The sequence below is a fragment of the Nylanderia fulva genome, unplaced genomic scaffold (genome assembly GCF_048542155.1).
Source record: "Nylanderia fulva isolate GAGA-0341 unplaced genomic scaffold, ASM4854215v1 Scaffold213, whole genome shotgun sequence".
Taxonomy (NCBI): domain Eukaryota; kingdom Metazoa; phylum Arthropoda; class Insecta; order Hymenoptera; family Formicidae; genus Nylanderia; species Nylanderia fulva.
This window is the reverse complement of record NW_028190279.1, coordinates 61,517-80,746: the sequence shown is the minus strand read 5'-3', so window position 1 is coordinate 80,746 and position 19,230 is coordinate 61,517. Positions and strand designations below refer to the sequence as shown.

General features: G+C 29.7%; 1 protein-coding gene across 1 annotated transcript; it reads right to left on the bottom strand.

Annotated features, from left to right (window-relative positions):
* Nucleotides 1-14,055: 14,055 nt before the first annotated feature.
* On the bottom strand, nucleotides 14,056-17,231 carry LOC114939750 (uncharacterized). Its single transcript, XM_085482714.1, has 4 exons — nucleotides 17,163-17,231; nucleotides 15,514-16,061; nucleotides 14,898-15,445; nucleotides 14,056-14,483 (listed from the first exon to the last, which is right to left on the bottom strand). The coding sequence occupies exons 1-4, from the start codon at nucleotides 17,229-17,231 to the stop codon at nucleotides 14,056-14,058; spliced, it is 1,593 nt and encodes a 530-aa protein (XP_085338840.1).
* Between the last annotated feature and the right edge of the window lie 1,999 nt (nucleotides 17,232-19,230).

The following is a 19,230-nucleotide window of genomic DNA, read 5'->3' as shown; positions in this document are numbered from 1 at the left end:
ATTGCAGCGAATGCATCATTCATCGTGCGATAATAGAAGAAGGCGGGAACGTATGTACAAAACTTTAAGTTAATGTACGAATCATTAGGCACAAAAGTATCTAAATACTTAAAAGTACAATACTATAAAGTACACTTGTTATATTTACATTATGAAGTTTTTATTTTTATTTTTAAGTAAAAAAGATAAGTTTATGTTTTTTTATTCCACAAATTTGTTTTTTTAAGCATTTAATATATGGAATTAATAATTATAATTAGTTCAATTATAAATTAAAATATAATTTATATGATTACAATAATTTAATTATATAGTTCATATAATTTTCACATTATTACTATGAATACTTACGCATGTTAGTGACAAGTTATAAATACCATAAGTTCTTAAGTGTTTATTTAATAGTTAAAATTTACCAAAGTTTAATTAATAAAATGTTCTACTATAGAAAATATTAATTTACAATTTTTTAGATAATAAAAATAAAGTGTGATATTATATATTTAAAACAAGTTTTTTAAGTACTAATATTAAGTAAATAATATATATGAAGTGTTGTTACTAAAATAATAATTATTTTATTAATAAAGTTGTACTATTTGTGCAATTAAATAAATTAATATATATATATATATATATAGTAATGTATAACGATATATATTAACACAAAAAATAAATTAAAATCCATAAATTATGTAGTTAAGGGTTCTATTGTTATTAGCTGAATAAATATATTGTATGTACATATATGTACATATATATATAATATATTTATTTAGCCAATATAGTAATAAAACACCTTTAACTAATACATGATTTACTGATTTTAATTTATTATTTTTCATGACATATCGTTATATTATATATATATATATGTGTGTGTGTGTGTGTGTGTGTGTGTGTGCGTGTGTGTGTGTGTGTATGTGTGTGTGTGTGTGTGTAGCTATGATATATATAAATATTATATAAATATACCATAGTAACATTTAAATACTATTTCTAAGAAATATTTATAATACAATATCAAGAAATATTTCTATAACATTTCAAATGTAGGTATCTGAATGCGGACATTAACGGTTTATGTTACTTTTATAAAATATTTCTGTATACCTCTCTGAAACATTTCATGTTACAAAGCAACATTATTGAAACGTATTAAATATGTTTCTTGGTATAGTGGGTTGGTGCTGTCTGGGAGGTAAGTATTATAATTTTTATATTATATATTATAAAAAATATATATTAAAAGACTGTTAAAATAATTAATTGTTAATAATTTTTTATTTTTAACCTTGATACATACTGTTGTCCATAACACCATTGATGGATTTGACTATATTATTACAAATTATTTTCAATCACTTTCTGCTGAAATTATAAATATTGAAGAGTTGACAAAACAAAATAATATGTGTGATAAAAATATCAATATTAAATTAGGAAATAAATCAACTTCTAATATTAAACTGCCAGCATGCAATCCATACGTATCAGTCATGCAATTGAGTGAAGGTAAGAATTTAATTCTTGCTTATATACATTATGATACAAAATGTTTTACAATTGGTTATAATTCATTTTTTACAGTCGGTGATAATATTGATACACTTTGCAATCGTAATATAAGTAACGAATCTGAATCTGTTGTCCAAATAAATAATTTTCAAACACTTCCTATCAGTATAGAAACTATACATACTGATAATTTTATGAAACAAACTGATACGTCAGATAAAAATGCTAATACTGAAGTGCAAAATGAAATGATCTCTAATGTTGTGTTAGACAACAATCTACAATGTACAAATACAAGTGATAACCTAACTTTGAAAATACCAGTTGTGCAATTGAATAAAGACAATGGTAAAAATTGTAATTTTTGTTTATATTATAAAAAATGAAAAAAACTAATGATTCAGTTAATTACAGAAGAATCTTTATTTTCAGTCAATAATAATGCTGATAAGGATATCGTTTCTCGTGATGAAACTGATAAATCTAAATCAAGGTCAACAAGTGATTGCGCTCAAGGACACTCTTTTTGTACCTGACCTGAGGTCGAATCTCGTCTCGGTTGCGAAGATCACTGACAAGGGACACGTGGTGACATTTTATCGCGACGGGGCGTGTGTGACCGATCAGAGTGGCAAAGTGAGACTCACCGCGAACAGAAAAGGTGATCTTTTCTACGTAAGTGAGGGTGTTGAGTGTGCCAGGGCTGATGTCGAGTCCACGCGGAGTGAGCTGCTCAAGTGGCACGAACGTTTTGGACATTTGAACTCTCGTGACTTAGTGAAGGTCATTCGCGAAAGAGTTGGGGTGTCTGTGGACATGAGTGACATTGATTAGCTGACGCGTTGTGATGTGTGCCTAAAGGGTAAAATGACAGCACTGCCGTTCCCAAAAAGTAACAAACCATGCGCCGAGAGACTAAAGATTGTGCATTCCGATGTTGTCGGGCCTTTTCGTACACAGTCTTTAAATGGTGCAAGATATTTTGTTACTTACATAGACGATAGCACTAGGTGGTGTGAAGTATATTTTCTGAGAGACAAAAGCGGAGTTCTTGAGGCATTCAAGAAGTATCAAAACCTGGTCGAGCGACAGTCTGGAGAGCGCATAAAGTGTCTTCAATCGGACAATGGGCGGGAATTTTGCAACTCGGAGTTCGATAAATATCTTGTATATAATATAAAAATTATAATACTTACCTCCCAGACAGCACCAACCCACTATACCAAGAAACATATTTAATACGTTTCAATAATGTTGCTTTGTAACATGAAATGTTTCAGAGAGGTATACAGAAATATTTTATAAAAGTAACATAAACCGTTAATGTCCGCATTCAGATACCTACATTTGAAATGTTATAGAAATATTTCTTGATATTGTATTATAAATATTTCTTAGAAATAGTATTTAAATGTTACTATGGTATATTTATATAATATTTATATATATCATAGCTACTTAGGTAAACGTTTGATATCCGAAATGATCCACATAAAGCGTCAGAAGAATAGTTTAAATTTACATAGCGACACCGACAAATTAAACGAGAATTTTGATCTGTTAATTGAAAAAAAAATTTACCAAAATCTAGCTTTGTGATTATACATAACCGGATTTTTTCGTTAGACCTTTGACATGAGTGCCGATAAGTATTAGTTGTTTTTATATTTATTTTCATATTTTATTTTTATATTTGTTTTTTTTTTTTTTTGCGTATATATGTATCGACTGTGTCGAGGTAGAATACCGCACAGTCGTTAGAGTGATGTGTCACGTGTAGCATCGTCTTCTCTCTGTTTTTGCTGTCGGGGTGAGTGTTCTTCCCGGTTTTTAATTTACAATTCTTGTGGATCTTATACGTTTAATTTATATTATGTTGATTAGTGTTGGTAAGGGAGTCACTGCTCTGCTTCCTTCCTGACGATGGTCACCGTTAGGGAGACACTCCGACGGCCGGACGGTTTGAATAGGGAGGAGAATGATATTTAATTTATTTGCGGATTGTATGTATACGAGTTTTATAATTTTCTGATTGTACCGATTATCTTTTATTTTTGTTTCTTTGTATTTTGCAGCTACTGAAGAAGACCCGAAGTGGGTCGAAACGTTTAGAATTTAATAAATGAGTTTGATTTAAGATCTCATTTTAATTTATTAATTTTGTGCATGTCATCCGCACAGGCTCCGATTGCCGTCGAGAATTTATTTTTATTGTAACACAATAATTCGAGCCGAGATTAACAGTTTTTTTATGTTATCTTTTGTTTATAAACATATAAGGTAACATGAGCTGATAAGATAAGCTTATCTTCTGATAAGACCCCCCGCCCGCGTGACGTCATACCCCCTGCCCCCGAATACCCCCCCGCCCCGCACCCCCCTCAGAGGACCTGGTCTAGAACCGGCCTAGTATACCTACTGTCAAGCACTATTTTATATCCCTTCATCTTATTGAAATAATTATTACATAATAACCGTGCTATAATATTTGCATCATGCATCGCTCTAGTGTACAACGTCATTTCCCACAGTATCATTTGCATTTTCATTTTTATTATTCTTGTTATTTTCTTCAGTGTTATTCTTATTTTTATTCTTGTTATTTTGACGATTTAACCGCAGATTTGACTGTCTGAACCATGCTTTTAAAATTTCTTCGAATTGTGCCTCTGTTATAATGGAACAAGTTTTTTTATGGCATCTACATACAAATAAAGATGAATATTTATTAGGTAAAAAATAAAATAAATAAAAAAATAATGTATAATATATAAAGAAATAATATTGTATGTAACTTACTTTTCATGCACATAATTAGTTTCAAATCTTCTAATGTAAAATTTTGTTTGGCTCCAGTCCAAGAGCATTTTGTAGCTAGATTATTCGTAAATAATTTCTGCAATGCCCTCTTCATTGCATCCTTTTCAGTCGTGCCACCAGTCATAGTTAACATATTGACCTAAAATATTACTTTTGTTAATCATATTTCTAATGCGTATTAATATCAAATTAAAAAAGTAAAAAAATTATACACACCAGCTGTGATTGTGCCTCCTCAGATACTAGTATAGTTTCAAAATTATTTATATCTTCGAGACAATCCATTGGTAATGATGGAAGCAAATTGTTATTACGATGAATATTTATGTTATTATTGTTATTTTCTAAAATATTGAAACGCTCATCTATTCGTCTGCACATTAATTTTATTTCAAGTACGTTTCGTAATATGGAATTTAGAGTTCCAGTAACTGTAATCCAAAATAAAAAATAATTTTTTATCTATTTTTTTCTTTTTCTAAAAATAGTTTACAAAAAGTTATAAAGGGTGTATACATATATATATTTATATGTTTACAAGGAGCAGTCAATTATAAATTGAACTTTTTCCACAACTCTATAATTCGGCCAAAATATTTCCAACGCATACAGTGTGGAAATATTTTAGCCAAATTAAAAGTGGAAAAATTATAACTTATATTTGATTTAAATTATATAATTATTGTGCACACACATAACTTTATTTAATATGAATAAAATATTCTTTATAAATAAAATTTTATGTAAATAATTATTAACTTTACTTACTATGAATAAAATATTCTTTATAAATAAAATTTTATGTAAATAATTATTAATACATGTAAATTTTTTTAAGAGTAATAATTTTTGTAAGAATTATTAAATAAAGTTATTATATATGTGTGAATGCGCGCGCGTGTATATGTGTATGTGTGCATATGTGTATATGTATGTATGATGCATGTATACGTGTAATAACTTACTATGATTGTCTATAGGAATAACATCTTTTGCAGGAATAATATTGCTGTCTTCTGCTTGTATAACAATAGGAATTTCATTTATGTCCAAGATTTGTGTATCATTATCATCAATATTTTGATTAATATCATTATCTGAAACACATTTATTATAAAATTTTACTTCTTTATTTTTTAATATATTTAACTATAAAGGAAAAAAATATAAAAAATAAAATGTAGAATTTCGTGATTATACCTTGTTGGTGTTAGTTTTCATTTAATTCGGGAATGGAATCACAATCGCTGATTTTATTACTTGAGCTACTATTAGAGCTATCTGAAATATCTGTTTAGTATTGTTTAACATTATGTAGAAATATCTTAATATTATCTTATATGAAAGTAAAATAACATCGAAAAGAATAATTATATTCATTTATCAAGCTCAAAAAAAATAATTTCCAATAAATTTTATTAAAGAAAATTTTTATACCATTTTCTTTCGAAATGCGATATGAAACTATTTTCTTTCGAAGTCCACGACCTAATTGGGATTCTGATTCAGTATTGCTTTTTTCTTTCATTAATCTTCTCTCTTTCTGGATAGCATGTTCATATGAATCTATAAAAATTAATTTTTTCAAGATGTTATTAATATTTTATACGCAGTATTTAGCCTCAGCTAAATTTATATGTTTATACATATACGATTATTTATTATGCAAAAAAATAACATGCTTACTATATTTAGCAATTACAGTAACCAAGTGAATAATTCAGTCATTCTGTAGTTTTTTACATTTTATGATGCAATTCCGTGTATCCTTTTTCGGCCAATATGAATATATTTATCATTTTCTTTTAATCATGTACTCGGGATCACAGAATATGTTTCATCGTCTTCTTCGTATTCAGTATTAAATCTTACAACTGAATAAGGTAACTGCAAACAATAAAAATATTTAAAAATGTTTGAAAATGTAAATTTTAAAACTTTAATTATACTTAAAAGTTTATTTAATCATACTTAACCTAGAGATACTCTTTATATAACAATAATGATAAATGTTACCTTAAAAGACCAGAGAGAATAACTACTGATGTATTTTTATTAAATTACTATTAAAATTTTTAATTTGCTATTAATTATAATAAAATTTTAAATTTAACGTATAAGACGGGCAACAAGAGCCAAATCGCGGATGACAATGCGTTATCCTAACGAAACTAAATAATTTTCCGTTAGAATTAAATACCGGTGCACAAGGCACCAAATTTTACTTGGACACGGCCAAGATTTAAAATATGAAATAATCTCATATTTGAGATTTTAATTTCATAACCCCTTTTTTAACCCCCCTACGGAAAATAAATAAATGAATGCAAGAGAAAAATATAGATCCGAAAATCGCTGAATCGGGAATCGAACCCGAGACCTTTCGCTTGCCGGGCGACTGCTCTTCCAGCTGAGCTATTCAGATCCTTTCGATTCTATACTTTTCTCTGTTATATATATTAATGTTGGTAATAAAATTTTATTGTGATTAAAATTTTACCAAAAGTGACATATTTAATTCAACATAAATTAAATAAAATTTATTACGTTAGTGTTATTGCCAAAATAAGTTATTTAAATTTTACATGTATGAACATAATTTTAGTAATAGATATTACAAATTGTTGTGTAATAATGGAATTACTGCAAATTTATTATCCATTGGTAAAACTAAACATTTTGCTTTAATATCTTTATAATCGAATGTTGATGTATTTGATGTTTCATGTATATCAATAACTTTTATAGATAAATTAAATGAAGGCTTTTCTATAAAATTGGATATATTTTGGAAAATTTTTCCAACTATTTTTATATCATTATTTTTATTTTTATAAATATTAGAAATAAGCATATAAGTAGAGTTTTTTAAAAGGACACAGTTATTTCTTTGAGCTAATAATATTGTAAAATTTCCAAAAGAAAATTTTTTGTAATATCTATAAATTTTTCCACCTTCATTAATTATTAAAGGTTTGTCGTCTTTTTTACATAAATCAGACTTGTTAATAGATGTTAGAAGCTTTCTATTTTCAACAACTCTATTATATATTTGTTGTAAAGGATACAGTGAATTCTTCATTTTTTTTTTATTTGACTCATATAGCTTTCAAATTTAAATGCACTAAAGTTATCAACTTTTCCAAATGACAAAACATCGTCGCAAAGATGCAAAAGATTATGCACATTATATGTAATATATTTATTACCATATATTTTCTTGTACTTTTCAATAAAATATCGAATTAAAGATTTTGCATATGCATTAAGCCTGATGCACTCTGATGAACATAAAATTCTTATAGCGACATGTAAACACAAAAAATGTTTATATTGAATTTTAGGCAATTTTTCTCTCAATGCAACAGGACCTGTATATAAAAGAAATTGTCTAAATTCTGTTGCTTTCAAATGTTCTACATCTTCTATAGCTCTTGGTAGACGACAAAACTCCTCACAGATATATTTTCGGAACATCTTTATAATTTTTGATATTGATTTTATATCATGATCCTTTAATTTTAACCGATTATTTCCCTTTTTTCCAATCCAAAACAATATAAGTGTTTTCATTATACCAAGGCAGACTAAGTGCATGTAATCAAGCGGCACATTACTAACTAAACCGATTCCTATTTTTTCTAAAGGAGTGGAACCTTTATGATGTTCTTCTTGTAAATGTAACGCGAAACTTTCATCAGTTCTTAATAAAACATCAAGTTCTGGAAAAGTCATTCTGTCTCTAACAAATTTACCTTTTTGCGTGCATTTATTGCAACCAAAATAGCCTGTATGAGATTTTATTGATAGAACAAATGCTAAAGCAGGTTCATCACAAATAATTTTTGTTAATATTGGTCTAACAATCTTATTATTTATAAAACGCCATATTCATCTCGACTAAGAGCCAAACGCGATGTTATTGCGACAAATTAAGATAAGAAATTTTTGGAAAAATAAAAATATTCTTATTAATGCTTATTATTTATATTAATACCATTTTTTCTTAAAAACAAATATTCTTCCACAAATGCTTCTAAAAAATTCATTACTGTCTCTGGTCTTTTAAATCCATGATAAATGCCAACAATAAAAGGTTCTGAAATTTCTAATAAATCAATTGACATTAAAATAGGCCAAAATTGACTCTTTAATGATTTGCTCAATGGTAAGCCATCAATATTAATTGTTAATGGTATAATAGAATTTCTAAATTGTCTGTTAAAATATTCTTTATCTTTTCAATTATGCCTTTTTCAATACCTAAATGTATATATGCACCAGATGGCATATTTATAATATTACATAATAAAGGAGTTTTTAGCAATGTTCTACAATCTTTTGGAACAGGCAAGTTTTCTGATTTCATTATTGATAATAACTCATTTGCAGAATTATGCGAGATATTATTTGTAATAATCCAATGAGCAATCTTATCTGCTAAATTAATGTTACTCTGCGACTTAAATATATCTTTATTAACATTAAAATGTATTTGTTTATTTTCAGAAGAGTTGCAAATTAAATTAATAGTTTTATATTCATCATTGGTACTACTATTGTTGCAAACTAAATTATCTTCATATCCATCAGTACTACTATTATCTGTGTTTAAAATATTTTCATTATATTTTAATTTATTAAATTTTTCAGTATTAAAAAAGTGCTGTATTTTATTAACATGCAATAGTAATTCATCTCTGTTAGTCTTAGAATATTCATTATTAATGATTCTACGAAAATGTCTATTTGTAACCTTCGATATATCTTTTTTCTTCCTCTGAGATATCTAGAATAAAAACAGAATATAAATAAATATTGCACGATAAAAATGATCTATTTTTATATGATGTATATTTTCTAACACATTGTAAACAAGTAATATAATAAATTGAAGTGTAATCGATTTTTAGGGTTAGGATGACTCATACAATTTTTGTAACTTTTCTTATAACTTTATGACGTGTTAAAATATATACGTAAGAAATTCATTACAAAATATACTCTTCCATAATCATTTCTATGTAATGTGGACATATAAATACATACCGAACTTGATGATGTTGATGGTTGGCTCGAATGCTCACGTGTATTATTTTTGCACGTCGTATTATTAGAACTCATTTTGCACTGACACAAATGTTTATAGATACAAGAAAAAGAAAATGTCAAAGTAAATATAGTTTAACAGTACGTAAAAACGCAATGAAAATGCAACGACACACAGCACTGCGAACAACGACACGCTTTGTATAGTTAATCCTCAACGCTCTGCGAATTGTATGTATGTACCACGAGGTAAGGCTGCGTTTGCTTTGACTGCTCACGCGCTGAAAGCATCATTCTATCTTTGTTGCTCATCGTACATCATATATGCAATAATAACTATTGCAATAATTCATTCATTCACATTTTAAAATTAAAAATTGAATATATATCTTTTAAGGTTAAACAAAAAGGCCAACGGAATAACTACTCAACGCAGTTATTTGCGTAAAAATATATGTATTCACATTTCAAATACAATTTTTACGCAATGTTCATAAATGTTACAATTGAAACATTTCATAATAAATTGTACTGTGAAAATTTCAAACATATCATGATTTATATGTATCTTAAATATTTCGAAATATATGTTTCGCAAATATTTGTGATATAATAGTGAAATAAATGTATCAAAATTAACAAATCATACATTGCAACTTTGAATTGTTTTAAAGATATATTTACTGTAACATTACTTTAGAAACATTTATAATATAAGTAATTGTGAAATTTTTCAATAGTAATGTTTATGAAATATGTCATAAACATACAAATGGAATGTATTATTTGAAACCTATATGAAACAATTTGAAATGTTACATATACATTTCATGTATAGTGGGAAGTCGTCTAAAAGGACTACTAAAACTGGACATATTTTTGTCAAGGACATCTTTTGGCTGTAGCATTTAGTCGCCGAAATGATGACTAATAGCCGTCGGATGCGACAAATTGTGTCACTTCCAAGCCTTGTCCATATGATAGCTAAAAGAAGACTACTTATAGATATCTTTTAGTAATCTTTAAGGCTTTTTTTAGACATCTTTATAGATTCTTTTTAGATATTTTTTAGTCATCTTTAAGATTAATTAAAGGTCTTAATTTTAGGTAAGCGTTATATGGTTTTATTATGTTTACTTAATATTAAAATAAAAATATATTTTTTTAAATTTATTCAAATTAATTTTTTTAATTATAAATGTCACAATCGAAGTTCAAAAGAAAATAATACTCGCGTTTTTTACATATTTAAAACGCTTCCAAAATGGCACCGCGCCGTGACTGCGCTAGCTGATTGTTGTCATATAACATATCGACGCACACATAAAAATAAATAAAATAACATTTATATAAGCACTCGTTTGTTCGCTTTTCTATTAAACTTACACTTACAATTTAAGTAAAAACAAAAACGAGACAGCTGTTTATTGTTAGGGGACAAGGGAATTTCGTACAATTTCATCTCTCATCATTCTATCAGTATACATATATAGTAATGATGGGTAAATGAAAAAATGAGCTCCCTTAAATACTTAAAAACTCGCGCCTTCCTTAGACGATAAAATTATTGCATAATAATAAACATTTATTAATGAGGATTAAGATGCTTTTAAAAAGCACATCTTTTTGATAGATCTAGAAAAAATAAAATAAAAAATCGAAAAAAATAAGCAAACAATCAACGAGAAAGCGGACGAGTTTTTTTTTTACTCAAAAGATTTTTATTCACATATCGCGATACTATTTAAGCGTTTCATCTTGAAAGATATTATCAGTCTTTTTTCACGCGTTATTCATATCTCTCGTAATCTGTTCAACAATAAACAACTGTCTCAGAATTGAATCTTGTATCACAGAGCAGTTCGTATTCTGCCACAAAAGGTTTCTCATCGGATGACTTTGCCGCGAATCTGCTCGGGCCTTTATGTATGGTAATGTCTCAAAATCTCATACTCTCCCGTCCGACGTTCTTTTTTCTTCTCTTCTTTTCTACATAGCTCGCTCTCTTAATGTAAAGTATAAAAAACTATTTACACAGGTGCACTTCCGTTGCGCTCTTATATGTTAACTAACAAGTAACAACGGTACATTAGTTATCTTCATCAGCCACCATTCATAAAATACAATTATTTTGTTGTTTTTTTAACTGATATCTATATATGTCTCCTGCTCTTCGTAACCACTCAGAAAATTTACTTTTTAAAATGTAAAAATTTGTTGAACTGTATATGTTTAAAATAGTGCCTGAAAAAAATTTTTATTATCAAATATATTTTAAAAATCAATTTTTATATTTAACAAATTTGATTTTATACAATCACCTATAATAACATTTGCAAAATCCGAGTTTTTTATCCCCTCTGTCTGACGTTGACCTTCCCATGTTAAACGTGTGGCAAATTTATTTGTCAGAGTTGTAACCAAACAATTGACCAGATGACTTTCTGCTGATTTCCCACCTATACTACGTATCTTCTTTTGCTATAACATTTTGAATAAAAAATATTAGTTTTAAATATGTATTCTCCTCCTTATCTTAATAAAAATAATTTTAAATTAATTTAACTTGTGCTTTAACAAATGCTTAAACTTACAAATTGCTTTCGTAACTCTTTGTTTTCATGTAAATCATTACAAAACTTTTTAAATTTTCGCATAGAATTTAACGAAAGCTCGGGTAATAAATCCAAAGAGCAATTCGTTAATAATAAAGGAGTTTGCTAATCAAGAATTCCTAGGATTGAATCCAATTTTCGATTTATAACCGACATTGAATCTAATTTTCGATTCATAGCCAAGTGTTGCGCCGATGATCTGGTGAGGCTTGTGATGTGGTATGTAGGTCGAGAGAACTACGTTTGTCTTGATAGAATTGCACTGAATATAATTTATTTGGAGAAATTAATACAGAGGAACGTATGGCTTCCTTGCTATCGCCGCCATTAAATCTAAGACCCCCTTGTGATCTACCATTACTACTACTCGATGCGCACAGATGGCGCCGCTAGAGCGCCGGTGTATTCCAAAACGGCGCCAACATTCTGCCCCCCTTGAAAGGCATAGGCTTACAACATAAAAAAAACTGATGTATCAACCACAAGCCACTATATGACTTGTGAAAATAAAATTTTAAGAATAAAAAAATAAAATAAAAGACACAACACAGCTGTGCCATACTGTTAATACTATAATAACGCAGTCTTACAAACTTAATATCTACTAGAACAGCCGCATTATTGCATCACAAGAACTTAATATCTACGAAAATATTAATGTTTGTTTGAAAGTTAGAGTTATATTTGTACATTGTCTTCGATGGGCAACACGCACAGTTTAGTTATTGCACGCTTGCATAGCCCACGACTAGTTCGAACCGTGACTATTCTTGTAATTCCATCTGTTCCGGGATGTACTTCTACAATTCGTGCCAACGGCCATGTCATCGGACATGTGTTTTCATTTTTTAATAATACCATCATTCCTTTACTTAAATTTATGGTACCTTCTTGTTTTCATTTAATTCGTTGTTGCAATTGCACAATGTACTCTTTTGACCATCTGGTCCAAAAATGTTGTCTCAACTGTATAATTAATTGATAACGCGTCAAGCGATTTGTCGAAACGTCACTAAGATCATGTTCCGGAATTGTGTTCATAGCTTCCCCTATCAAAAAATGACCAGATGTCAAAGGCTGTAGATCTGTCGGATCATTTGATAATTGAGTGAGTGGCCTTGAATTTAAACAGGCTTCTATCAAAGTAAATACTGTATATAACTCTTCAAAAGTTAATGTTACGGTTCCAATAATTTTACGCATGTGAGTCTTGGCTGATTTCACAGCTGCTTCCCACAGCCCGCCTATATGAGGTGAATATGGAGGAATAAATTTCCAATCAATGAAATGTTCCGCTAAATACTCATGAATTTGATTTTGAGTCGTTTCTTTTATTAGATAATTTTTTAGTTCCGTAAGTTGATTATTAGCGCCTACAAAGGTGGTGCCATTATCCGAGTATAAAGCTATACATTTACCTCTACGAGCAATAAATCTTTTCAATGCGTTAAGAAATGCTGTTGTAGTTAAATCCGAAACTAGTTCAAAATGTACTGCCTTTGTAACAAGACAAATAAAAATAGCTAAATATGCTTTGCTCGTTTTATTGCGCGATATTTTAATTGTAAATGGACCTGCATAATCTAATCCTGTGTGTAAAAATGCACGTATTTGTTGAGTCACTCTCACAGCGGGTAAATTGCCCATTAATTGATGTGCGACTGTTGGTTTTGCTCTAAAACATACTATGCAAGACCTTAACACGCGACGTACCGCTTCTCTACCTGAAATAGGCCAATAATTATTACGCACCATCATTAATATCGCTTGTGATCCAGCGTGTAAATTCTTATAATGTGCATCTCTAATTATTAATGTAGTGAGGTGATGTTTACTAGGCAAAATAATGGGATGTTTTTGAGAATATTCTATAGTCGCATTACACAACCTTCCCCCCACACGAATGATGCCCTCTTCGTCTAAAAACGGATTTAATGTTAACAATTTGCTCTTAGATTGCAGCCGCTTTTTATTGCTTAAATTATGTAGTTCTTCTGCAAAACTATGAGCTTGACAATCTTTGATGAGTCTTTTCATGGCATGTTCTAACTCCTCATACGGTTAATAATTTTGATTGTTGAGATGTATTTTGAACACTCCTTTTCGCAAGACGTAAACAATACGCAGTAACTCTCTTCAGTCGTGATAATGACGAAAATCGTTCGATGATAGCCATATATTCATTCGCTTCTTTAAGAACAAGTAAGTTAGTTGTGCGTTTTTCTGCTATGTCTTCGTAAATGTTTTCTGCACTAAATGGCACAAATACTGAATTATGCTGTAAGAATTGTGGTCCTTCCCACCATATTCTTTTCTCTTTTAATTTTGCTGGACTGACTCCTCTCGACAATAGATCCGCAGGATTATCTTCCGACCGAACATGATACCATTGTGCGTTCTTCGTTTCACGCTGTATCTCGGCCACTCTATTGGCTACAAATGTTTTCCAATGTGTAGGCTCTCGTGCTATCCATGCAAGGACTATAGTGGAATCAGTCCAATAATATACTTTATGTATTTGTATTGTCAAGGATTGTAATACATTTCTAATTAGATTGGCCAATAAAACTGCGCCGCATAATTCCAGTCTTGGTAATGACACTCTTTTAATAGGTGCTATACGTCATTTAGCACATACTAATCTAACAGTATAATTTTCTCTCGAATTAGTAGTACGAAAATATAAGCATGCTCCATATGCTTTTTCCGATGCATCACAAAACCCATGTACTTCTATTTCTTCAGGATTATCACAAAGCATTCTTCTCGGAATTGTAAGCTGTTCTACACTAAAAATCTGTGACTTCCATTGAAGCCACATATCTTTAATTTCCGTAGTAACTCCTTCATCCCATTTACATTTTGATTGCCACAGGTATTGCATCAGTATTTTACCTTGTACTATTATGGGGCCTAATAATCCGAGCGGATCATATATCTGTGCATTATTAGCTAATATAATACGTTTAGTTGTTTTATTCTTACTAATATTTAATTTTATTCGATATTGAAAGGCATCAGTCTTAGTATTCCATAACAAGCCGAGAATTTTCGTCGATTTGTTCGATGTAATTTGTCTTTCTTCATTGTCAAATTGATCACAGATTTGTGCAAGATTGGAGATCCATTTTCTCAATTCAAATTTTCCAGAACTTAAAATATGTATAATCTCTTGTTTCAGTTGTATAAGTTCCCCTATTGTATCCGCTCCCGTTAATAGGTCGTCCACATAGAAATCTCTTCGTATTGTTTCACCAGCATTTTGATATTTAGATATCATCTGTTGTGCGACTTCCTGTAAACATCGAATTGCCAAAAATGGTGAGCTCGTCATACCATAAGTAACTGTATTGAGTTCAAATGTTTGTACAGGATCTTTCTTGTCCCATCTCCATAAAATACGTTTGAATTTGCGATCTGGCGATACATTTTGGCAATGTCGGCTGCCATGGCATATTTATGTTGTCTTAGACGAATTATAATATCAAATAAACTATTTTGAAGAATTGACCCTAGCATGAGTATATCATTCAAGGATTTTCCAGATGATGTTTTACATGACGCGTCGAAGACGACTCTTAGTTTTGTCGTTGTACTATCCTCTTTTGTTACAGCATGATGCGGAATATAGTAAGCTGGCTTATTATGTTTTTCTTCGATCTGAACTTCACTCATGTGGTGCAGCTTTAAATATTCCGCCATGAATTCATGATACTGAGCCTTTAATTCAGATTGCCTTTCCAGCTTTCTTTCTAATGCTTTAAAACGTTTTTCCGCAATAATATATGATTCTCCTAATTCTTCTGCTGTATCCTTTAGCGGTAGTTGTACTATAAAACGACCATCTGTATCTCTACGATGAGTAGAAATAAAATGCTCTTCGCACTGTTTTTCTTTAGACAAACGATGTGGCGGGACTTCAACTTCCTCGATCGTCCAAAATTTTTCTAATTGTTGCTGTAAAGCGCTAGTAGATAATCCACAATATAATTCATTATTGCGTTGTTTTTTGTCATTGATAGGAATCGCGCCAGATATTATCCATCCTAGTAATGTTTCCTGAAAAATAGAAGTATTTTCTGCAGGTCGTATTTGTCTCATGCACATTAATTCCCAAAAAATGGAAGCGCCTAATAATGCGTCTATTTTCCCAGGTGTACAAAAAGTTGGATCCGCTAGTTTTATTTTTGGTGGTATGTCGAATTTGATTTGACTTATTTTAATTGTTGGCAAATATTCCGTTATTTGATTAATTATTATAAATGGAATTGTAAATTTTGCTGAATTCACTCGTGATTCGATGGTCGCTTGAATCGTCTGAATAGCTCTAATCGGAGTGTTACTAATACCTTTGATTTTAAGATCAATAGTTTTGTGTGTTAAATGCAAGCGTTCACTAAAATTTTTTGTTATGAAATTAGATTGCGATCCGCTATCAAGAAGAGCGCGACATTCGTGTGGGTTGCCGTGAGAATCGCGTATGTAAATAATAGCAGTAGCAAGAAACACATGAGTAACATCTCTAACGCTATAATAATTGAGAACAGTATTTACTGTGTCTGTGTTATTCGATTCAACTTTTTCTGATGATCTTTTACCTGGTGAATCAGTTATGTGTAAAAGTGTATTATGATAACCTTTACATGTTTTACAATTAGATGCCTTGCAACTTCGACCATGAAATTCTCTAAGACACTTTATGCACAAACGTTTCTTTTTTGTTTCGGATATCCTATCCCTAACTGGCATTTTAAGAAATGCTTGACATTCACGTAACCGATGATTACCTGAACACAGTACGCACGATGAATCGCTTGACGTTACATATGCTTGAGTTACATTCTTAGTATGGCTTGGATGAGCTTTATTATCCCTCCGCACGTGATTACTTACGCCTTGCAAATTTTGATTCGCCCGATTCACCGCTTCTAAAAAACCACTGCGATTAACAAGATAATCTATAAATTCAGTTAACGTAGGAAACGCTTCTATAACAGATCGCTTGGCTTCCCATTCACGTCGAGATCCTTTGTCAATTTTCGGTAAAATGATATGGATAATTATCGTGCTCCAACTTTCTACAGGTTGGCCGAGTTTTATTGACGACTGTGTATACAGAGAGAAAGATGAGAGCGGCCAGGCCGGCGTTTTGGCTGTTACCGTTTTTACGGGACTGCTTGAAGCGCCCCTCGCACCCGTTTTCAATATCGGAACTAACTGCACACCCATTTTCTGGCAGGGTCGATAAAGTATTTGGTGCGAGTCCGTGCTACGCCCATAATTTTTGTGTTGAGAAACTTGGTGCTAGAATCCATTTCAAGTTCAAACCCTGCTGTTTTAATTTTTTTAATTTCGTTTTTTTTCAAAGGTGTATTCACAAAAGTTATTATGTATAAGAACAATCAATTAATAAATTATTATTTGATAATTATTAAAATTATACGCACATTTTTTAACAATTTTGCTTATGTAACTAAAACTTTATAAGTTTGTAATCAATTTAATATTTTTTTAGTTTTCATAAAAAAATTGTAATCTTTCCTAATTATAAAATTGTTGAAAAATGTGAAATCACTTTAATAATTATAAATTAATAATTTATTACTTTATTGTCTTACACATAATAAAGTATTTGAATACACCTTTAAAAAAAATAGAAAAAAAATAGAAAAAGCAGGTTTTGAACTTGAAAGGTCCAGAATTCTAATTCGTCGTCTCACCCACTCGACTACGCATATTACCTAACGTTCCTTTCTATCAGTACAGTACATTAGGGAGGCCCACAGAAACTTCAACAATTAAATTTTATTAATTATATATATATATATATATATATATATATATATATACATACAGGGTGTTTCATTTTAATTTCCCCAGGCAAATATTTCGGAAAATAATAAAAAATCGAAAAAATGTTTGAGACAAAAGTTGTATGATTTCTAGGGGGACATAAGATGGTGTTATTAGTTTGACCTTGAAAAGTTACATGAAAGTTACGTGAAGATCATTTTGAATTTCTTAAATGGAATACCCTATATATTTTTGCATATTCCTGTAGCTTATGTTGAAAGCTTTCCAAAACACTATAAATAAATATTTTTTCATCAAGTACTTTTCGAGTTATAAGGTTTGAAGTTGACAATTTTTTTACATAAAATGTAAAATATCTTGTAAAACATTTAGTTTTCGCTAATCTTACCTTAACACTTTTATGCACAAAATAATGAGACCAAATAATTATTTAAAAAAGTATGTAATATGCAACAATGCAACTGCATACTTATTTACTTTAAAAGCAACTATTTGTTTTGTTTATACCAATTAATTGATCTCATTATTTTGTGCATGAAAGTATGAAGGTAAGATTATCGAAAACTAAATGTTTTACAAGATATTTTACATTTTATGTTAAAAATTGTTAATTTCAAACCTTTATAATTCAAAAAGTACTTGATGAAAAAATATTTATTTATAGTGTTTTCGAAAGCTTTTAACATAAGCTACAAGAATATGCAAAAATATATAGGGTATTCCATTTAAGAAATTCAAAATGATCTTCACGTAACTTTCATGTAACTTTTCAAGGTCAAACTAATAGCACCATCTTATGTCCCCCTAGAAACCGTACAACTTTTGTCTCAAACATTTTTTCGATTTTTTATTATTTTCCGAAATATTTGCCTGGAGAAATTAAAATGAAACACACTGTATATATATTAATATATATAATTAACACGAGTTATTGTATCTTGTATTAGTGGAAGAGATGTGTAATAATTAATAATTAAAAGTTAAGCAATATTTAGGAAGACCGAGATTGTTTCCTTGTGAAATTACACACAATAAATTTTGTCCTCCTTTACATTGTTAGAAAATGTTTGAACGCTATCATTTCCCCACCATCTTGCGGTAGATAACATGGTGCGCTTTTTTTATAGCGGATTCCCCAATAGGCCTAATCCACTATTTTTATGTAATGCATGAAGCAAAAGTTGTTGCATAAGCTGTAATTTATGAACAATTGATTTTATTAATAAATATATTAAAACTGTAAATATTAATATAACTGTTATATACTTAACACAACTGTTATATACTTAGCATTTACTTAATAATGTTATTTTATTATAATTATGTAATGAAATGTTTTTTTTACGTAGGACACATTCAAAAAATATAAATTTTTCTTACTATAAAAATGATAACTACATAACTTATTTTAATA

Bases quoted from the DNA above. Each gene is read 5' to 3' on its own strand.
- LOC114939750 (XM_085482714.1), bottom strand. From the start codon at position 17,231: ATGGGTGTGCAGTTAGTTCCGATATTGAAAACGGGTGCGAGGGGCGCT. The intron at 16,062-17,162 runs GTAACAGCCAAA...TCTATTTTTCAG, and splicing joins CAAGCAGTCCCGTAAAAACG to GAAACATTACTAGGATGGAT. The intron at 15,446-15,513 runs GTCAATTCTTCA...ATGCCATGGCAG, and splicing joins AATGATATACTCATGCTAGG to CCGACATTGCCAAAATGTAT.